This window comes from Vicugna pacos, chromosome 16 (assembly GCF_048564905.1).
Source record: "Vicugna pacos chromosome 16, VicPac4, whole genome shotgun sequence".
Taxonomy (NCBI): domain Eukaryota; kingdom Metazoa; phylum Chordata; class Mammalia; order Artiodactyla; family Camelidae; genus Vicugna; species Vicugna pacos.
Window position 1 is genome coordinate 57,221,290 of NC_133002.1, and position 22,144 is coordinate 57,243,433.

The following is a 22,144-nucleotide window of genomic DNA, read 5'->3' on the forward strand; positions in this document are numbered from 1 at the left end:
AGCTCTATGGGCAAGGGTGGGGTGGCTGGGATGGAGATGCCGAGGGACAGTCCGTGGGGCCAAATGCAGTTGACCAGCGCGTGGGGGGCTGGGGGGAGCCCACTCCCTGGGTACCCCCACCCTCGTCTCTGCCCTGGTGAGGCTCCATGGTTACTGCCTCTAGGCTCTGCCTCCTGCTCCTCCACCCACCAGCACCAGAACCACTAGAAGAAGGAACCAGCCCCAGACCCGGGAAAGCCCCAGAGCCATGACCTTCACTAGCTGCCTTGTGACCATTATAAGGAATGACCTTTGTCTCCCCGGGGGCTGAGGGAGAAAGTCCCAGAGCCGTCCTGATGGCAAACTCGAGTTCTTCATGTCCTCATCCCCCAGGACAGATGAGCTGAGAGCAAGACCCCCAAGCTGGGCCCATCCGCCCCAGCGCTGAGAGCGCCCCGGGCCAGAGGTGGGCCATCTGCAGCCGACTCCATGTCTCTAAATTCCCCTGTGTTCCCAAACAGAAGGGTTCCTTTCATCCCTGGTGGTCAGCCCCTCATCCTCTCTCCACCATTTCTGAAGAGTCCTCACTCTTCAGGCAGGCGTCCCTGCTCCAGTGATGGTCCAGCCGGCCAGGAGCTGCCTCCATCCTGATGACAACCTCCTGCCCGCTCTGCGTGGGCAGGCGTGGGCTGTGCCCTCTGGTGGAGAGGCAGGGCTCTGCGTCCTTGGCGGGGCCTCCGGGGCTGGTCTGGGCCTCGGGGTGGGCACCCAGCACTCCCAGTCCCAGGAGCTCCTGGGGAGGCAGCAGATCTTAGAGGGCTCCCCAGATCTGGGGGGCGAAGGCCAAATATCAGATAAATGATGTTAGATGAGATAAGGTCCTTGAAAGTGTGTGGTAATTTACAAAGTACCCTCTAAATGGGGTAACTAAGATAATGATATCATTATTATAATTACGGTAATTATATATATTACTACAATCACCAGGAGAGAGAGGAGGCTTGGACTGGGGGGCAGAGGGTACTCGGGAGACAAGTCAGGCAACCCACACCTGGGCCAGAGCCGAGCAGGCCCTCCCTGGTTCCCCTTCCTGGACCACAAACCCAGTGCCTGCGCCCTTCCAGGAGCCCTGCGCCTCGATAGGTGGGGGCGTGGCTGAAGGCTCAGGCAGGCCTGGCTGGATTCTGGATCAGCTGCAGACTCTGATTTGGGGGGGGTCAGAAAGATCCTTTGGGAGCACCGGGTGGATAATTTCTCTGGATCCAGTGCCCCCAGTCTGAGCCCCAGTGATTCACTCAGGGACCTGGTGCACTTCTCACCCCATGGAGTCTCAGCTTAAAATAAGGGTCTTGGGCTCTACGTCCCGTGAAAGCTTGGCTGACCCCGGTTTGAGCTACATGTTCCAGTGGCCACCGTGTCTCCCGTGGGCTCTCCTTTGAGCCGGCAGCAGGCCTGTGGGCAGCCCTTGGGCGAAGGGCACAGAGAGGTTGCACTCCTGCCCCAGGGTGGGGAACTGGTATATTTCAGAGCAAGAACCAGAACCCAGGGGTCTCGTCTTAGCCCTTCCCTCCAAGGCTCTGAGATGGGAGCCTGCCCCAACAAGGCCGAGGCTTCACCCCTTCCTCTCCCTGCCCATCTGCCCTTCTAGAAAACCTCATTAACTTAAGGAGCTTCCTCTTGGAGATTTTCAAACTTGCGCTTGCATCAGAATCCCCTGGGGGGCTTGATAAACACAGATTGCTGGGGTGGGGGCCACCCCAGAGTTTCTGATTCTGTAGATCTGGGGCAGGGCTGAGAATGTGCGTTTGTAATGAGTTCCCAGCTGATCACGCAGACGCCGCAGCTGGAAAACCCCTGCTCCATCCTACGGAACAACAGCTTCCACCACCTGCTAGCTCGCCTGACCCCGCCCCAGCCTGGGGAGCCGAGCTGTCCGTCTCGTTTGAAGAGTTTCTCTTCCCCATGGGAGAGCCCTGCTCCATCTCTGAGCAGCTCTCTCCGTGCCTCCCTGCAGGGAGCTCTGCACGGAACCTCTGGACTTGGGAAGCTGGGGGCAGGGAAGGGGGATGTAAATAGGTCAACGTTGTGATTCTTATTTTTTCTATTTTGTTTTGTTTCCTACGGGAAGACATCAGGAGGAAAGGGAGGGCCTGGCAGATGTTTGCTGGCTTTTGTTTTTTCCAAGGAGGGATTTAAGAAATAGAGAAGTTAAGCGTTTGGAGCTGTGGAAGGGAAGTGGTCTTACAGGAGAAGTTTGCAGGTCATAAGACGACAACCACCTGTGGTCTACAGCTTGTTACGTATCACGTAGGAATGTGGAAAGATCCCTGCTCCTAAGGTTCACATTTAATGAATGCCTCTGGATCAGTGGCTGCGAAGTCCTTGTCTGTTGGTCTTAGTGAATTGAAGAGGAACCTTGATCAGGGTGAGGTTGAGTTACTGTATTTACAAGTCCATGTGCAGTATCTCTGCCCTTTGGTATCTCTTAGTCCGTAACCAGCTTGTAAGACCCAGGAAGGAGCCGGGAAAGGGAACAAGTCGCTGACACTGAAAAAATAAAAGGAAACAAAGGAGCCATTCTCTTTCCTGGAACCAGGAACTCCCAGCGTAGCGCAGATGTGAAAAGCCACAAAGTTGCTGTCAAGTCCCCCCCAAGCCCCCGAACAAAGGCGACAAAACAGCTTTTGCTGCCAGGAGTGGTGTCGTATCTCCTTACCATGGGGCTGTCACCATGGGAAGCTCCGCAACCTTATTTATTTTTATCTTCCTTCCAGACCTGGGGGAGCTGAAGGCTGCCCAGAGGGTGAGCACCCGCTCCCCGCTTCCAGCCCCTTGTGCTTGTTGGTTAAGTGTGACAGTTTTGGAGCAAACGAGCTCTTTTTCCTCTCGACACCCAGGCTCAGAGCAGGCTTGGGAGGGACATGCGTGGGGTTCCCAGGCTCTGTCCCTGGACCCTGCATCTGGGCTGTGAAGAAGCACCTTCCCCCTTTCCAGTGCTGGTGGTCCTTGTCTGTAAGCCCAGGACAGTCACCGCCATCATCCTCCCTTTTCTACTTTTGAATAGAGCGAAGCTTCCTTTAGGATCCCCTCAACTCCAGGCCGGACAGGCGTTTCAGGGGAAAGTGGGGGGGCGCGAGCACACAGAGAAGGCCCCGACTTCCTCCCCCCGTCACGTGGCCAGGCTGTTGGAGGCAGGATCGGCTCTGCCTGTGTTATTTCAAAGTTCCATTGTTCTGCCCTCACTCGGGTTCAGGACGCTGTGAGCTGTGGCTCGCTCCACAACAAAGCCTTTCTCTTGTGAGACATTCAGAAAGCCTATTGTGGGAACAGAAGGTCAGGTAGCAACAGAGGGACTCTTCGGTTTCAACATTTTATTCCTCATCCTCAAAAAAGAATTTTTCATCCAAAGTGTTTAAAGTTCTAAGACAATCTTCAAGGAAGAAAAACGGCTTCTCTTTTCTGTGTCCCCCTGTGGGGCTGTCTGTAGTAAGGCACTGCGTCTTAGAGCCCAGGTCCTGGTTAAGGTCAGGTTGGGCCCGCCCCCGGGATGGAGGGACCTGCAGGCTGGGTGGGGCGTAGGGGCCTCCACCATCCATCCTCCCTCCAGACAGCAGCATCTCTTCAGGGCTGGGGGTGGCACCCCTGGGGCACTCATTTGAGGCCGAGCCCTTCTCCTTTAGACTTAGAGGCAGAGGGCTTACCTCTCGCCTCCTTCCACCCGAGGCCAGACTCACAAGCCCCGCCCCTCCCCAGGTGTCTGGAACCACCCAGAAGATGAAGGTAGACCTCGAGCAGCACCTGGCTCGGCTCAGTGAGATCTTCGCCGCCCGGGGCGATTACCTCCAGACACTGAAGTTCGTGCAGCAGATGGCGGGCAACATCCTCAGCCAGATGTTAGGGGTGCCCACGTGGAGGGAGGTCACCTCAGAGCTGACCCAGCTGGCCGACCAGACTGGCTACGCGGAGTATTACAGGTGAGGGGCTGAGGGAGGGGCAGTGGGGCTGCACCGGCCTCCTTCACACAAGACAGCGTCACGGGCTCCGGCAAGGAGATGCCACCAAAAGGTCTTAATAAGCCATTGACTGATATCAGAGAACGTGAGGGCTTGTGGGGGCCGAGTGGCGGGTATGTGGTGCAGCCTGTTTATACGGGCAGGCACCGAGCCCCAGAGAGGGGCAGTGAGGAGCCACAATCGCAGGGGTGGAGGCTGTACCCAGCCTCCCAGCCCGCAGCAGCTCCTCTGGGACCCGCATTCTCTGTGGCTGATGCTGGGTGAAGAGCCAGTGGTTAGGGGCTCCTCACCTGCCAGAGTGTATGGAGCCAGGTTCCCTGTACCTGCAGACTCAGCCTCAAGGGTGCAGAGGGGAGGAGGTGTGGCAGCCTCTGCCTGCACAGAGCCTCCCCGATGCCAACTCCTTAGCAAGCCCAGAGATGCCACTGGCCTGAGTGATGGAGGCACCACCCTCACCTTTGCTGTCTCGGGGATGGGATGCAGACTCGCACCTGTATCATCTAACCTTTGAAGTTCCGTTTCCATCTCCCCTGCCTCCCCATCCCCCAAGCCCCATCCCAGGTGAAGGCACTGGACACAGGCCAACTGACCAGGGACCAGCTGCCCTCCCTCCACGCACAAGGTCTGATGACAGTCACTCTGGGGAAAACCACAAAATGAGGCAGCAGTCTCAGCTTTGGGTGGCTCCCGGCTGAAGGGTGACACACACTCACGGCGTGCCGGTCCTTGTGCACCCAGGGCAGGGCGCCTGGCACGGAGGAGGCACTGGGGAGCAATGGATAAAGGAGCCCTGAAGAGCAAGTACCAGCTCTTTAGGTGCCCCTTCTTCTGCCCAATGCGTTGCCTCCTCTTCAAGCCACTAGCTGAGGTCAGAGTCTTCACCCCAACGTTGCACAGTTTACTCTGGTCTTCTGGATTTATTTCCCCTTTAAGAGAAAGCTCCACCCCAGGCTGAACTAATGCTGACCCAGAGAAAATGCTCCTGGTGGCCTCTGGCCAGAGCCCTCCCCTCCAGGGCTCTCTCCTTCCCTGGGGTAGGAGATGGACGGACCCTGACGCCAGAAAGCTCATGAGGTCCCCCCGGCTCTGGACAGCGCTCCCTCCCCTGCCTGCACGGATGTCACAGATGAACTTCACACCAGATTTTTTTTTTTTTTTTTTTTTTGCTCACATGCAAAAGTGCCTTTCTCCCAAGTGACTGAAAGAAACAGTCAGCTCTAAGGATGGGCTGTGACCTGTGACCCAGAATAGTGGCATCTGATTAATCCTGTGACATGAGAGCCATTTTGTGCCTAAACCTTAGAAATCTTTTTGTCACGGGGGTTCGTGGGAGGAAGGAAGTATCTGTTTTGGTCCTGCCATCCCTTTTGTGTGGACCTAGCCTAGAACCAGATACACTGAGGGGTGTAATGTGGGCATTTTGAGAACGATGGTGGTGAAATAAGTCGGAATTTATCTGTCATGAGGGCTTATTTTAAAGATGATTTTTTTTAAAAAATGGAGAAAGGGTGGTGACAACTGCACAGTATCTATTTTAAAGTGGGTGATTGAGGGGGTCCCCTGGAGCCCCCGTCCCCAGCCCCCAGCCCTTGCTTAGGTCTGGTCCAAGGCCAGCACGTGAGACTCCCGAACACTGGTGATGTTCTGTCCCTCCCCCTCTTCTGCTGTTTGCGCTCTCCTCTCGCCCGAGCTGCCCAAGGACAAAAGCTTTATTTTATTCTTCCTGAGCTCATCAGCGTTGGGGGCTCGGCCTCCTCTGGACAAGCCTCCCCATCTTCGCTTTCTGGATGGTTCTAGCGCATAGCCATCCAGCCCAGCAATTTCGGTCCTTGCACATTCGGTCCTGGCTAAGTCTTGCCTCCAAGGCAATTAAAAACGCAAGACTACTCTCTTCGGAGGCTTACAGAGGCTGTAACAGAGTGAGCGCATCAGTGCCGGATATGGGAGGAGCTTTGGGAGTCAGGGCTCCTGCGAGAGCCAAGTTCTTGGTTAGAAATACATCCCCAGGTCATCGCTGGGCTCCTCTGGGAAAACGCACCCGCCTCGCAGAGCTGTTTCCAGGAACCCCTTATGACACGAGAAGGCGTGAATGCAGAGAGACCCGTTGAAACATGATCCTGGAAAGTCAGTTAGAAGCAATCCTAACGTGATTTCCTGCTAATGGGCAGAGTGGGGGATAGAGAGGTAACTAGAAACCTTTAGGTCTGAAACACAAAACCAAGATTTTGAGAGGCGCCTGGGGGTGTCTCTTGTCAGAAGGCTTGAAGAAGTGGAGAGTCTGGAATCCCTGGGCCAGGCTCGCCTTCCCTGGGTCTCAGTCTTCCAATCCGTAGAACAGGAGGGATCTGACACTGGTTGTTCCCGAGGTTCCTTCGCGCTCCGACTCTGATGCTAAGAACACTGGCCCCTTGGTGGCCTCGTCCTAGTGGAGGGCGGTCTCGGCACTTTCCCCAGGGGATTTGCAGCGGCTGCTCCCGCCCCGGGCAGGGAGTTGAGGGTTTTGACTAGGTTTCTTTGGGGGCATTAAGCCTCCATTCACAAAGGAGGAAAGAACCTCGCCTGGCTGCCAAGTGACCTCCAGCGTGCTCCCTCCCCCTCGCAGCCTCCTTGTCACTTTCTTCCTGCTCCACCCGGCTCCCTACCCACACTCCAAACTTTTTCTTACCCTCCTTATGGTGTTAGTGAAGCAGAAAACCAATGCTGGAGAGGAGGGGGTGGGGTCAGTGCATTTATCTGGCTCTTGCATTAAGAGAAATAATGATCGGTGGGGAGGGTATAGCTCAGTGGTAGAGCACATGCTTAGCATGCACGAGGTCCTGGGTTCAATTCCTAGTACCCTCATTAAAAATTAATAATAAATCTAATGACCCCCCAAATTTTTTTTAAGTAAGAAAAAAGAAATAATGATCAGAAGACTTTCTTTGTCCAGGCAGAAGTGGGGCTGCAGCCCCTCGGAGCCCTGAAGCGCTGTCCGCTGTGCGCGCTGGGGTCTTCTGTCCAGGGCAGGGGCGCACCCTCATCTGATCTCCTGAGCTGCGGGCTGTGGGCGGTTTGTATAACGAAGGGTCAAGCCGGCCTGGGGTAGCTGTTCAGGTCTCCATGTTGTGCCCCAAGTGAGGAGCCCGCCTTGCTCCCCCTGATGCCCCTCTCGCTCCACCCAGGTGGCTCTCTTACCTCCTGCTCTTCGTCCTGGACCTGGCCATCTGCCTCCTCGCCTGCCTGGGACTGGCCAAGCGCTCCAGGTGTCTCCTGGCCTCGTGAGTAGCCCAGCCGCAGCCTTGGGACAAGAGCTGTCCGAGCGTGTGAGGTGACGGTGCCACCGGCAGGGGGAGGCGACGGCTTGGCTGGGCCGGGAGGATGTGGCAGCAGAGGGAGGGGGACAGCATCCTGAAGCTGCCTTCCGCCCCCTCCTCAGCACCCAGCCGAGTGGGGATGGCAGCCACCGACTCGCCATCTGGTCACCAAGCAAGGACTGGGCCTTCCCCCGTGTGTCCTGTCCCTCCTGGGCCTGACTGTCAGGCAGCTGAAGCGTTAACAGCCTCTTGCCATCTCTAACCAACACCTGCTCCTTAGCTCCTGCCCCCAGCGCTGCGTCTCTTCAGCCCAGGATCCTGCGCTCTAGGCACTGGTCCATATCCCTCTTCCGGCTGATGTCAGGGCAGGGACTGAGGCTGCTGTCAAGGCCACTGCAAGAGCCTGTGGGGCTAGGGAGGACCAGATCGTAGCTGAGAGGAAGGGCGCTCAACCTTGGTTGGGGGACAGCTGTCACAGGGTCCCCAGCCTGCCAGCCTGGATCCCACCCACCGGCGGCTGCCTCTCTCCTAGGATGCTGTGCTGCGGGCTGCTGGCCCTGCTCCTCAGCTGGGCGTCTCTGGCCGCCGACGCCGCAGCAGCGGTGGTGAGTTGGGGGATGCAGGGCTGGTGGGTGGTCTGGCCAGGTGGTACGTCTATCTGGTGGTACGTTGATGAGTCCTGTCCAGAGTCCCCAGGGCAAGGCCAGCTTCCAGTCTCAGTCCCTAACCTAGAATCCCAGAGTCTTTGAACTTACAGGGCTTGGTTCATCCGCGCCAGCCCCCTCACCCTCTAGGTGAGGACACAGGGCTTGGGAAAGGAAGAGGCTTGTCCAGGATCATGAGATATTTGGGGGCAGGGCCAAGATAAGACACCTGAAGCCTGATCCCTTTCCCACCCCGCTGGCCGGTTCCCCGCCACGGCTTGTGAGGACCGGCACGGGTGGCCAGGTGCCTTCTCTCTGGGTATGAAAAACGAACCCGGTCTGGTTGGGGTGGGCAGGGTTTGAACCTCAGGCTAGAAGAGCCCCACCAGCTTCGGAAGCACGCTCCTCGGCCAGCCTCCCCAGCGTCGGGAATGTGGAAGGTGGCTTTTCACTTGCCTCCCATCTCACTGCCCTTGGACTCACACACACCGTCTAAAACCCACTGGGGGTATGTTGGTATGTTTCCAGGTGTGGTGCCTCGAAATGTTAAAAAAAAAAAAATACACACACAAGGTGGGTCAGGAGTGTAAGGGGAAGCTTCCTATGCGGGTATGTTTGGGCTTTAACCAGTAGCACTGTAGATAGTCCGTGTGCGCAAGTTGTCCATTCATACATTCATTCATCCATTCAGCTGATGTTTGTGTGTGCACTTAGTGGTGTAGGTGCCTAGGGGTGCAAAGACCAGGAGGATGTGATGTTTGCTGTAAGTCGAAGCCCACAGAAGAAAGACGTGTGGGCAGAGCATTGCACCCCAATGTAAATTGTTACAGTGGAGATGCACGCTCTGTACACGCTGTGTGTGTGTGTGTGTGCGCGCGCGTGCATGCATGCATGCACAGTAGAATGGGCCAGGATTTACCAGGGTATTTCAGGGAACCCCAGCTATTTCAAGGGCCACAGCCTGACCCTGTGACCTGCATTCATTCTGCCCTTTCTACCTGGGGAGAAAGAAAAGGGACTCATGCTGGAAACCCTCTACCCAAAAGCACGCTTTGCCCAGTGACTTGAGGGCTGGCTGGTGGCTGTGGCCTTGACCAGTTTGCCTCCATGATGCCCTCAAAATGAATGAACCCTGGTGCTGCTTGGCCCGGAGCAGCTCTGGGCAGAGCTTGTCCAGAAAGGGGAGGACACAGGCATCTCCTGTGTTGTCCCCTCTCCTCCCCATGCAACGTCCACTTTGAGCAGGAAAGAGCTTTGGACAGCATAAGCCTACATCCCAAGGGCTGGGGCCCCTCCAGATACGGGGAAGGGCAGGGTAGGAGGGCCCAAGTGTGTTCAAATGCATTCTGATGTCATCCGGAGCTGGGAGGGCTGTACGTGGTCCAGCGGGGAGAGGCTGCTGGCCGGAGCCACAGGCCCAGCTGCCTGGCTGACAGCCCCTCCTCCAGGGACAGCAGCGAGCACAGGGAAGCTTGCGCATGGCGCGCTCTTGCCAGGCCCCATCCTGCCCCCGCCCCGTTCCCCCACATCCTCTGCCTTCTGTCCTCCAGCTGGGCACTGCGGGCTGCCCTTAGGGGGCTGGCTCCCTCCTGGCGGCAGCAGCTTTTCCCTCTTGCCAGGCTTCTGTGTTCAGAGGTGGTTTCGGATCCCAGCTGAGTGCCCGGGAACCAGGGAGCTGGGGAGAAAGGCCATTTCCCTAATTTGATTAGTCAGGCCCTTGTGCGAGAAGGGGGAGTGCGTGCAAGGGAGTGAATGGGCCTTTGATGGGGGTATGGGCCCTGCTGCATCTTAATGGGAAGTGGGGTGAGAAGGAGCCCAGAAGGGAGGGGTGGCCATCAAAGCCTGTTGTGGGGCGCTTTTGTGTGGTCACTGCCCCTCCTCTCAGAGCCCGTTTCTTCATTTTTGAGAGCTGTGGGGCCAGAGCATGTGCATATGTTTGTACAGACGTGGCTCTGTGAAAGCTCTGCATCCAAAGGGCTATCTGAGTCCCCAGTCCCACCCAAACACACATTTTCTAGCCCAGAAGTGCTGTAGTACAGCTTGCCACTGTCATGTGCCTTGAACAGTGCGTGGCACCTAGTAGGTACTCAGTAAAAATGTATCAACTCACTGAATGAATAAGTGATGCTCCATTGTGACCCCTGAGCCAGCCACTTCTGAAGGCGGACAGGGGACTGGCAGGAAAGGGCTGTGGGGAGGAGTCCCTGCTCAGGGAGCATGTACTGGAGCATGGGTGCCCCTCGGAACAGGCTGGAGGACCAGAGCGTCCGCTGACTGCTCTGAAAGGTTGAGCAGCCCCACCTTTACCTGGTGCCCCACTGCACCCCAGGCCAGAGCTGGGGAGGGCCTGGCTCAAAGGATGGCACCCTTGTTGCCATGTTTCCCAGGGCCCAAACCTGCTCTGACTCAGCCCTGTGGGCCCTTGGTGGTCACCTCGTCAGGCCGGGCTGCGGGGTCCAGCTCCCCGCTCAGTAATGCCAGAGCCTGGAGTCCATGTCCTCTCTCTGCTCCATGCTCTTCCTGGTCCCGCATCTTGTCATGATGGGATCTGCACCCAAAAGCTCCAAGATGGATTCAGCACCATAATTCTTTAGAAAGAGATTCTGGGGGAGGCTTCAGAGATGGACGCCCCCCAGGGCGAGGGTGGACTTGATAGCAACCAGACAAAAAATAAACTAGAGATGAGCAAATGAGGCCATGGTGCAAATGACTCCCCGAAACATGTCCCGCAGCCTCCTCTGCCCCAGGTCCGTCCCAGAAGAGGCGTTCGGAAGTAAGAGTTGAGGGTACAGAGTGCTCGCTCTCTGCCACTCACTTTCCCGAGCACTTGATGAATTCACGAGCTGAATAGTGTCGGGGCAGCTGAGACAGGATAAGGCACTTGTCTGAAGCTGCAGAGCTGGGCAGGGGCAGAGCCAGGGTTCCAGCCCAGGGAGGCTCCTGACTGTTCTTGCCCAACCCAGGACTGCGCTGCCGGGTGCCCGTGCTGGCTGGTGCCTGGCTCCTCCCACAGCTGCAGACGGGAGTGGGGATGCAGGGGAACCGGGCAGCTGTGGGGGCTCCTGGGGTGCGTGACTTTCCTCCACCCCTCCCGTCTCTCCCTGGCTCAGGGCACCAGCGACTTCTGCGCGGCTCCGGACACTTTCATCCTGAACGTCACGGAGGGCCAGGTCCGCACAGGTAGTGAGCTCTCCGGCCTCTGTTGTCAGAGCCACTCTGGTTGCTCAGCCCAGGCCCACAGCCAACCAGACTGTGCCTCTGCTTGCTTCTTTCAGCCCTGTCGTCACCCCATCCCTCCCCACCCCTACAGTTAAGGTCCAGCTGGACCTCTGGGCCATTTCTTAAAAGCTCCCCGCCTTTGGGAGCTCGGGGACCAGCCTGGCCGCTGAGGATGGACGAGGTCCTGGTCGCTTGCGAGCTCCCGCCTGAGCCCAGTGTCTTTGCCTTGCAGAGGTGACCCGTTACTACCTGTATTGCAGTCAGAGCGTAAGCAGCCCCTTCCAGCAGGTACGGCCCGCCCAGCCCAGCCCTCGCCCTGCCCACGGCTCGCTCCCTGTTGACCCCGAGCCCCAGCGCCGACCAGTGAGGTGGAGGTGGCTGGGCGTTCTTTGCCTCATGAGGCCCTCTGAAGGGAGCCGTGCTCTTGGTCAGCACCTTCTAGCTGAGCGTTTCTCACGTAGCGGGGGTGCCCACCCAACACCCCAGGAGCTGGGTAACACAGCAGAGGCTGGGCAGGAGGTCTGGGGTGGGGCCCGGGAGTCTGCATTTCTCCCGAGCTCCCGGGCAAGGCGGTCCCAGCAGGGCCCTTTGAGTAGCAGGAAGCAGGAGGACGGGGCAGCTCTCAGGAAGTCTGAGGCATGAGGAGAAGACTTCTTGCAAACAGGAAGGGCCGTGACTAGGGAGGTGACTGCAGCTGCAGGCGGGGGTGGGGCTGCAGGGGAACCGGGTAGCTGTGGGGGCTCCTGGGGATCGACCCTGATGGCAGGACTGCGGTCTCCCCGGGCCCAGGCACTGACCGTCTTCCAGCGCTCGCTGACCACCATGCAGCTCCAGGTGGCAGGACTGTTGCAGTTTGCCGTGCCCCTCTACCCCACGGCAGAAGTAAGGCGGTATTTGTTGTTGTCATTGTTGTTGGGGGTGGGTAATAAGGTTATTTATTTATTTTTAATGGAGGTACTGGGGGTTGGACCCAGGACCTCGTGCATGCTAGGCATGCGCTCCACCACTGAACTGTACCCTCCCCCCTTCCTTTGTCTTTAAAGGCCACTTTGCCCAAGCTGCTGTTCGTGGTTTTATCCGCAAGCCCTCCCCCCGCCGCTCAGGCTCTGCCTCTCTGTCTGTCTGCATGTTTGCCTCTTTCTTTCTGCCTCAGAAAGATCTGCTCGAAATCCAGCTCCTGTTGAACTCATCCGAGTCCAGCCTTCACCAGCTGACGGCCATGCTGGACTGCCGAGGGCTGCACAAGGTGCCGGGGTGGCCCTGGGGGCCAGTGGAGGGCGGGGGGATAGTCCAGCAGGCCACATCTTCCCAGGGAGAAGCCAGCAGAGGCTCGGAGAGTGACTCTCCGGGCTCCCTTCAGGCTCAGGGAATGGGGAGGAAGCTGGACAGCAGAAAGGTTGAAGGGGCCTGGCTTCTTGATTCTCTCTGGTGGCTGAGAAGGGAGACTCAGGGAAGGGTACCAGGGGGTTGGGGTAAGAGAGTTGAATCATTTTACCTCTAGAACGCTGTTGGGGGTTGGGGGCCTGGAGCTATAGGAGAGAGACTGTTCCCCAGTGTGCAGACTCCCAGCCATCTGGTCAACCCATCCAATGCCCTGGGTTGTCAATGCTAGGCATGCGCTCTACCACTGAGCTATACCCTCCCCCGCAACAAAGTGGTCTTTTTAAAAATGAATTGGATCACATCCTTTTCATCCCCAAACCCTCCAATGTCTTCCCATCACCTTGTGTTAAATTCAAACTGCTCACCTGCCTTTTGAGGCCCAGCATGACCTGGCGCCATCTCACCTGTCTCCCGGTGGCCCTTTTTCTCTTTCCTGACCACACCACGCCTGCTTGTCCCCATTGCCTCAGCCGCTCAAGGCACACTCTGCTCCTCGCCATCCTGGCCTCAGATTAAGTGCCCCTTGTCTCCTGGCTCCGCCACCCTGCAAGCTCATCTGTCCCATTCAGAGCTACACACACAGTGGGTGTTCTGCAAACGCTTGCACAGTGAACCCATGAAGCCCCGTTGTGTTGGGGTCCCGAGCGTGGACCCTTCTATGTCTGTACAAGGTGCTTGGGATGGAGAAGGGGAGGAGATCTCAGGTCCAGGCTTGGGGAGAGGGGCTTCCAGAGATGAGCTCAGACCCCAGGCTCTGCCCCACTCCCCCTCCAACCACACGTCCCTCTCCCTCCGCCAGGACTACCTGGACGCCCTCGCTGGCATCTGCTACGACGGCATCGAGGGTCTGCTCTACCTCGGCCTCTTCTCCCTCCTGGCCGCACTGGCCTTCTCCACCATGGTCTGCGTGGGGCCGCGGGCCTGGAAGCACTTTGCCACCAGGTGGGCTGCCTGGCGTCTTCCTGGGGCAGCAGGTGGGAGGCTGTGCTCTGTGACTGAGCCAAGAGCTGGTAACTGAAATGGAGAAGGGCAGCGGGGGAGCAGGCATTCAGCCCCAGCAGGCTGGCTGGATTTCTGCATCCCTGAGAATTCAGACAGACCCCCCAGAAGGAGGTTTGAGGGGGCCAGGGCAGGAGCAGGGCCAAGGATGGTGACAGCATCATGCCACAACCTGGCATCCCTTGCTTGCCCTCTCTTCCTCTGCAGGACTGTGTGGCATAAAATGAGGAGGAGACCTTTAGGGGCTGAGAGGGGCACCCCCAGAATATACCAGAAGGATAGATTATAGTACGGTTACCAGGACACCTATGGTCTCATTGAGGAGCTAAGAGATAGATGGTATTTCAGTGCCTTGAGAGTAGATCGGACAAGAAGAAGCAGGGTAGGGATGGTCAGTGTGGACAGCATGGTGGGCTACCTGGAGGAGGTGGACACAGAGTTGGGAATAGAGCAGTGATCTGTATCAAGGAGACACGTGTGGCCAGAGGGAGAGTCCTGGGAAGAAAGACTGGGAAGCGGGCCAGGACCCCATTGCTAGAGCCTCCCTTGCCCCTCACGGCCACTCGTGTCCTACGTGCCATTCTAGGGACAGAGACTATGACGACATCGATGATGACGACCCCTTCAACCCCCAGGCCCGGCGCATCGCCGCCCACAACCCACCTCGGGGGCAGCTTCGCAGCTTCTGCAGCTACAGCAGCGGCCTGGGCAGCCAGACCAGCCTGCAGCCCCCGGCCCAGACCATCTCCAACGCCCCCGTCTCGGAGTACATGTACGGCAGGGCTCCTGGGGCCTCCCTCGCACCTCCCCCAACACATCAGGCTGGGGCTTTCCTAGCCCCCAGGGCACTGGGTCTGGGGACAGCATGCTTGGGTCCAGAGAACCAGGTGTGGAGGAAGACATCCAAGGCCAGCGTGGTTCCCCCACTCCCACCAGGGTGTCTGGCGGGAAGGCCCCTGCGAGCATGTAGTACTGGAGGAAGAGCTGCCGCAGGTGTCAGGTCTTTTGCCTCAAGTCTGCAGGGCAGGTTGAAGGCCCCAGAAGCTGCATTTCTCCCTGCCATGCTGCTCCTGGCCCCATCGCCCCGTCTGCTGCTTCTCCCCACCCTCTCTTTGTGGTCGGTTTCCATTCCCCACTCCCATATGCACACGTCCCCCACCCCCACGCCTTCCCCGCCTGAGCGCTCCTCTCGGCCCCGCAGGAACCAAGCCGTGCTCTTCGGTGGGAACCCCCGCTACGAGAACGTGCCGCTCATCGGAAGAGGCTCCCCTCCGCCCACGGTAACCTGGACTCCGAGGCAAAGGCACTGCCCTTGTGGCAGCAGCTGGGGGTGGAGGGTGATAATTAAAGAGGAAACCTCCTTCAGACCCAGTGAATCCCCCTGACAGAGGTAGAAAAGAATGAGACCAATTTGCTACTGAATAAGCATTAAACTAGACTGCCCAGCACATGGCTGGCAACCCGCCGAGGAGATGGTAGAGGCAGAACGCTCTCCTCATACAGCCAGGCAGACGCACCGCACTGCTCACCTGTCCTCAAGCAGGAGGACTCAGCAGCACCGTTTATCTGGTTCATCCTGAATCCGCCTGGTGATTGGGCGGCCGTCAGGGCTCGCTAACTGCCACGGAGGTGGGGGACTGTCTTGTCTTCCCTGATGCTCGCATTTCAGAGATGGCCTCCAGACCCAGGAGAAAGCGTTCCCGGATAGCAGAACTGCCAGGAGCCTTCACTGGCCTTGCGAGAGGTTTATAGACATCTCAAAGGGACAGAGAAGTCATTTACGATTACACGTTTTCTAAAGGAAGTGCTGCTCTAAGACGCATTTTGCCCCAGGGAAACGTTTTCTGTTTCAGATTCGTGTTCACCCTTCCAGCCTGGGCTGCAGGGCTGGGGGGCCGCTGTGGTGGCCGGTCTCGGAGGGCTGATACCAGACCTGGCCTTCCCCGCCCCGCCCAGTTCCCCATGTCCCCAGGGCTGTGCCCAGGCAGGGTCTGCATTTCCCACATGCCCTCCGCCTCTGGCCAGGGGACGTAGAAACAGCATCGGGGGACCGGAGTCTGAGGTGTGGGAGGGGCAGGTTGTCTTCTCTGAGAGCAGGATGAGGGTCACAGGGATACTGGCTGAGACAGAGCTACAAATAGAGACAGTTGAGGTTAAAAATGCGACTCCAGTGCCAAGTCCCTGGGTGCAGGAGGAGGGTATAACTCAGTGGTAGAATCTATGCTTAACATGCACGAGGTCCTGGGTTCAATCCCTAGTATCTCCATTTTAAAAAATGATTAAAAAAAAAATTTTTAATGCCTGATTTCAAATGCCAGCTCATTGCTTATGACCTCTGTGACCTTGGGCCAGTACTTCGCTTCTCTGGGCCTCAGTTTCCCTGTCTGTACAATGGAAATGTAATAGTGCATAGCACATAGATGGTCTGAGCATCAGAGGAACTGGTCCTTCTGACCAATGTGCTACAGTAAGTGCTGTAAGAACGAGCTTCTTGGTTTTTTTACCCCCTCTGTCTTCACTTATGCTTCCTCCCACCTGACCTCCTCCACAGAAGTGTGGCATTTATAAGAAGAGGGGTGATCTGAGACAAGGTCAGAGGTCTGCGATAGGACAGAAGAGTTCTTGAGCCAGGAGTCTGTTGGGGGAAGAAGCCTCTGCCTTCGATGGGCTGGGAGAGGTGTTTCACCTGCCCCATCCAGGTGGTTTGGAAGGAGCCGTCCAGTTGGTGAACTGGGAGCACTGGAGCTCTGGCGACACAGGACCCATGACACCGACCTGGGCCCTGAGAACCCAGATGTTCACGTGCGTTCAGAGAGTCCAGCAAGTGCTCTTGGTGAAACCCACAGGGACCTGGGAAGAGAGCCAGGGACCCAGCCCCCGTCTTCAGGAAATGCAGTCTGCAGGAGGGGAGACTCAAAAACTCTATAAGTGCCATAAGGTGCTTTGGGACCCAGAGGGAGAAACTGTCCTTGGAGTCTGAGGAGGTGTCATTCAAGCCTTACCTTAAAGCCCTGGCTCTCACCCAGAGGCCAGTTGGCATCCTCCCGGCAGTCATTTGGCCATGTCTGTGTTACCGAGTCCAGACTCGGTCTGCTCGCCGCACAGCAGGCCAATAAATCAGGAGACGAGGTTTTGGGGCAGGGAATAGGATTTTATTCAGAAAGCCAGCAGACCAAGAAGATGGGGGAACTGATGTCCTGGAGAACCATCTTCCCCAAGTTAGAATTCAGGCTCCTTTTATATTGAAAGGGAAATGGGATGTGTTTTTTTTTTTTACATTTTTTATTGATTCATAATCATTTTATGGATGTGGTTATTCTTGAAAACTTCTCGGTGCAGGAATCCTTTGTTCTTACAGCTGTCCTGGGAAGTCAGGCCATGGTGTTCCTGTAAACCTCCAGCAAGACAAATGTTATTCTCTGTTCTGCAATGTTTTATCTCTAGATGAATGGGAAAGTGTTACAGTCTGAAAGTCAGAGCCTTGAGAACGGGCCCTCCTGCACATTGCAGGCTACAGGCAACATTCTTTTACAAAAGGTGCAGAACCAGCCTGACGAAGCCCAGGAAACAGGCACAGGGTTCCAGCCAAAGGAACAGACCTAATATGGGGTCAGATTTGTAATTCCCTGTTACATCTGGAAGCGTCTTTGGTTGTCACCACTCGGGTAGTTGCTACTGGCACCTGGTGGGTGGAGGCCGGGCTGCCGCCGAGCACAGGACAGCCTCCACCACACAGGACGATCGGCCCCCAGATGTCTGCTGTGTCGTGCCCAGACCAACTTCCTCCTTGCCAGACTCGGTCTGCTCGCCACACAGCAGGCCAATAAATCCGGAGACGAGGTGCTAGGGCAGGGAATAGGATTTTATTCAGAAAGCCAGCAGACCAAGAAGATGGGGGAACTAATGTCCTAGAGAACCATCTTCCCCAAGTCAGAATTCAGGCTCCTTTTATATTGAAAGGGAAATGGGCCCACCTTGCTGGATTTGCCCCAAGTGCCAACATGCTGTCCTTCTACAAACAGCGCTAGACCCAGGCCTGGCTCTTGCTCCCTGGGGCCTCAAGCTGGGAGGGCGGCTGGTGCAACCTTGCTTCCAGAATTGGCACCTTTTAAATCCCACCCTGGCTCCTCTCTAATCGGAAGCCTCTTAGGTTCCTTTTTCCTCCCACCAGCTGCTGTGGCCCCAGGAATGCAGATGGATTTTAATATTAATCTCAGTACATCATTAGGGGAAATCTGCTGCTGTGAAAAATGAATTACTCAAGGCCCTGGGATGCCAAATAAAAAGGAATTTCGGATTACCTTCTGTTTCGAAAGATCCAGGCCACTCTCCCTGCCATGAGCGGAGATAATCAAGAACTGACCTTATTTGCAAGGCTCAAGGACAGAATAAACCTTCCTCCCCATCATCGAGACCTGCCCAGAAACTCCAATTGCTTTGGCTGTGTTGACTGCTCTGCCCCGACCCGGCTCCACCCACCCCGGGGAAAGACCCCACCCCCACCCCATGAAAAGGTACCATGAAGACACATCTAAGGCTGCTGACCAAGGAAGCCACAGCCTGGAGGATGTGGACGTGCGCCCCAGTAAAGAGCACAGCTGGCCGCTCCCCACTCTCCCCCTGCACCTGCTCTAAATATTATTCATCAGGTCTCCGCGTGTTTGACGTATGGACAAATCCCTCCCCCGCCAGCGCCATCTCTGGGACAGCCTGGGGATTTCATACGTTGTAAGATCAAGCAAGGCGATCAAAATACACAGCCTGTTCCCTTGGCTAGGAATGCGTCCTCCCTTAGCTCTGCTCTCTAGGAATCCTCCTGTCTTCCCAGGCACGGTGTCCTAAGCCTGCTGGACAAAAATGACCGGGGCAGTTGTTCAAAATACACCCCCGGTGATTTCTCATCATCAAGCAAATTTGGGAACTACTTCTTCGAGGTGGAGGGTCTCACACTTGAACGTCCATCACCTGGAGGACTTGTTACAACCCAGACTGCTGGGCTCAACCTGTGTCTGACTCGGAGAGCTGGGGGTGGGGCCTAGGGATTTGCATTTCTGACCTGTTTCCGTGTAAAGCTGAAGGCGCTGGTCTTGGGACCACACCTGGAGAAGGGCTTCTCTGGAGCAGACTTCCCCACTCGGCGTACCGACATTGTGAGCCAGATCGTTGTGTGTCGCGGGGCTGTTCCGTGCATCGCTGGATGTTTAGCTGCATCCCTGGCCCCCACCCACTCGATACCAGTAGCACCCCCACTGTACAGCCCCCCAGTTATGACAACTAAAAATGCCTCCAGGTGATACCAGCTGTCCTGGCGGGGGTGGGGGGAGCAGCAAAATTGCCCCTGGTTGAGACCAGTCTCAAGCTGCCGACCCCTCGCCCCCGCCCCCACAGCTGGAAGCATCCTTCCCTCTGGTGTGAATGACCTGGTCCTGGATCCCGCAAGCATCCCTGGGGCCAGGAGACAGTCAGGGTCCAGTGGACTCCTGCTACTTGGAGTCAGCAGACCAGCAGCAACTGGAGCTTGTTAGAAATGCAGAGGCTCAGGCCCTGTGTGAGACGTAAGCTGTGACAGTGGAAGAAGCTGCATCTCTGTGTCCTAGCGGTGGCTAGCGAGTGCCGGCTGTGAACGTTTCCTCTGTGTTCTCCAACTTGGCTGTGCTTGAGAGAGCTTTTAAAAATATGTTGGCGGCACTTTCAAATGCTTAATTTTGTGTCATGTGTGCTTTATCTCCTAAAAAAAAAATACTGGTGGGTGTGGCCTGGCTATCAGGATATTTTTAGACCACCCCCCCACCCCCCGCCGCCCCGCTCCCCATGTCTCTAATGCACAGTCAAGTTTGAGAACCACTGTGTTAGGGGTCTTGCTTGCTTTGTATTATTTCATCCCTTTATGCGAGAGCTGAGTGCTCGTTAAGTCCGTTTTGCAGATGGGGAAATAGGCTTGGAGAGCTCGGAGAACCTCAGCCAGGGCCATGGGCTGAGTAGGGTGCACAGCTGGGATTTGAACCTGGCTCTCTGGGACGGCAGGCCTGTGCCCGCAGCCTGCTTACTAGGCGGGCTCCTGAGTGTGTTAGGGGGGCTGGTCAGTGTGTGCGTCTTGAGTTTCAGGCTGGAAACCAGACGTCCTGATGGCCCCAGGGTTGCAAACATCAGCAGACAGGAAGCCTGCCCCGGCCACAGTGGTATTCTCCTACCCCGCGATGCCTTGTCATTGAAACGTGGTGCCCGGCCACTGGGGCTGGCCCCGCTCGCACCCTCTCAGAAGTTCCCAGCATTTGTGCTAGGACAGTGTCTGGTTTAACTGGTGGTGTGGCATGACCCTGTTCTGACTGTCCCCTCTTCTCTCTCCCGCAGTACTCTCCCAGCATGAGGGCCACCTACCTGTCCGTGGCAGATGAACACCTGAGGCACTACGGGACCGAATTTCCAGCCTAACACACTTTCAGGGACTCCTGCCTCCTTGATCCATTTTTGTTTTTAATTCATGCAAATGCAGGCTGTGTTTCTTTAATAGAAACCAAAGGCATCTGGAGACTGTGTGCAGGACTGCAGGGTTGGAAGGCTCCTGCTGGCCCAAAGGCGTGGCCAAGATTCAGGGAGAATCAGCGTGGGACTGGCTGAGCTGCCCAGGCAGACAGAAGACCCACGACTTGGACCAGCTTCTCCCACTTCTGGCCTCCTCTTCACACCGGAAATGCTCCCCAGGTGCTTGGCCACCCCTAAGCTGGGAGCCTGGTTCAGCTCACCCCTACCTCCCACCGTCACCAAGTGGGGAGCGGCAGGAAGGAGGGACCAGGTCAGGTTCAAGGGTCCCATTACCAGGGCTGTGCCTCCTGCTAGCACAGCCAGAAGCCCAGGTGACCACTCTGAGTCGCCCCTCTCCTCCTGGCTGCACAGAGGGGTAGCATTTCCCTGCAGGGAAAGGTGGAAGGGCTGGTCAGGAGATGCTTTTATAGGAGGTGGCATCCCTGATGAGACCAGACATGGTCCACATCAGTCTCCCAGGGCCAGGTGGACTCTTCCTGGGCCGCCAAGGGGAAGCATTGGAGGGCTCCATCTAGGAGACTAGTGGCTCCAGGACTGGGGGACCACAGCCTCGTGCCTGGTGGGCTTCCTGGTGGTGGCGGACCTGTCTTTCTTCAACTCTCTGTCGCCTCACCTCCATTCCAGAATCCATGCTGTGGGTTTGCTCACTGCAGATACAGACGGTCTCAGGTATTCATAGACACTTTGGAAGTGACTAATACTTTTGCCCCCGGTGTTTTAAATATTTTGATTATCCAAAGAATTGAAACTCATCGCACATCCAGTTTTTACAGTAGCTGCGGGGCTCACCCCTTCCACCTGATTTGTCTACCGTTACATCACAGGTTTTGCTGACAGCAGCCAGCTCTTTACTGATCTGAAGGTGGGGGAAAGGGGATTTTTAAGCAAAATAACGATCAGTGAGACATCCTGTCCCAAGCTGCTGATTGCTGGGCATGTGGGTTCCTCCCACTCAGAGGGAGACTTTTTAAGAGAGGAAAGTCTGTAAGACGGAAAACTCCGTGAACAGAGTCTGATCCAGGGGACTAGCAGGATGCCCAGGCCAGCTCTTCCCTCCCTTTTGTCTTAGAGCAAGTTTGCTGTAAAAGGTTTTAGCAAAGTGGGCCGGCTGTTTATTGATGTGCACACAGGCGTCTTCCCTCCCTCGCCAACCCCCACCCCACCCCACCCCACTGTCCAGGACCGCTGACCTGCACCTGCTGGGTGAAAAGGAGCCTGTTGACCAGGAGAAAATAATGACCCCCCCCATCCTTTCCACCGAGGATCCAGGGTTAGGGTCTCTGGTGCTCCCAACCTCCTGCCAACAAAGAACACGACTCGGAAGCCCCCACAGCCGTGCACGCCAAAGCAGGGAGGCGAGGTAGCACAGCCATGGACAGGAACTCCATCTTGGAAGAGCCGCCTTCTTGTCAAAACACTGACAACAGGCTGGTCCTCAGCCCCCAGCCAAGCCTCCACGACAGAGCGGGGCCACGGGGCGGCCGGGACTGTCTCTGGCATCCACCTATACACATGTGCACCATGACCACACCTTCGTGAGTCCGCGTCGCGTACAGATAGGAGCTCGGCCACGTCGAGGTGTTGCTTCTTAACGTTCATTGTTGGCGACTAGAGTTGTTTTTAATGCATGTAAACTAAACTAGCATCCGTTGGGTGGTTCCCCAAGGAGCCCGGTGGGCACACATCTCCTTAATACCTGTGCGCCCTCACCTGGGGGAGAAATAAACCACTTGTACTAAAATGCGCACTCAGTCTCCCAACTTTCTGGGCCTTCGGAATGACAAGGGTACCGAATGGTGGCTTCCGGCTGGCTTGTGTGTGGGGAGGGCTTCAGAGCAGATTTCAGTTGTGACTTCAGAGTGAGGACTGACAGATGGGGCTACTGAATGGATGTCACGGGGCATCTCTGGTGGCCTTGCTGCTCTTCAGGACCAAGGACAGGCCTCGTGTCTGCCCAAGTCCCCCCTAAATTTAGGAAATTTAAGTCATTGTTTCTACCGTTGCTGATAATGAGTTGCATTTATTGAGTCCCTCCAATGTACCAGAGACTGTCCCAAGTTGTCACATGAAT

General features: G+C 56.6%; 1 protein-coding gene across 2 annotated transcripts in view; it reads left to right on the forward strand.

The window, feature by feature from the left end:
• Positions 1-21,820, forward strand: part of TTYH2 (tweety family member 2) — a 35,242-nt gene extending 13,422 nt beyond the window's left edge. The window contains exons 4-14 of one of the 2 annotated variants that reach the window (XM_006199357.3): positions 3,733-3,953; positions 7,154-7,249; positions 7,818-7,890; positions 11,040-11,109; positions 11,381-11,436; positions 11,938-12,030; positions 12,302-12,394; positions 13,331-13,473; positions 14,117-14,302; positions 14,732-14,810; positions 19,882-21,820. In XM_006199357.3, the coding sequence (XP_006199419.3) occupies positions 3,733-3,953; positions 7,154-7,249; positions 7,818-7,890; positions 11,040-11,109; positions 11,381-11,436; positions 11,938-12,030; positions 12,302-12,394; positions 13,331-13,473; positions 14,117-14,302; positions 14,732-14,810; positions 19,882-19,962 (1,191 nt within the window). In that variant the 3' untranslated portion in view covers positions 19,963-21,820. The remainder of the gene's footprint in view (positions 1-3,732; positions 3,954-7,153; positions 7,250-7,817; positions 7,891-11,039; positions 11,110-11,380; positions 11,437-11,937; positions 12,031-12,301; positions 12,395-13,330; positions 13,474-14,116; positions 14,303-14,731; positions 14,811-19,881) is intronic. The other variant, XM_072939520.1, reaches the window with a different exon arrangement.
• The last annotated feature ends 324 nt before the right edge of the window (positions 21,821-22,144 follow it).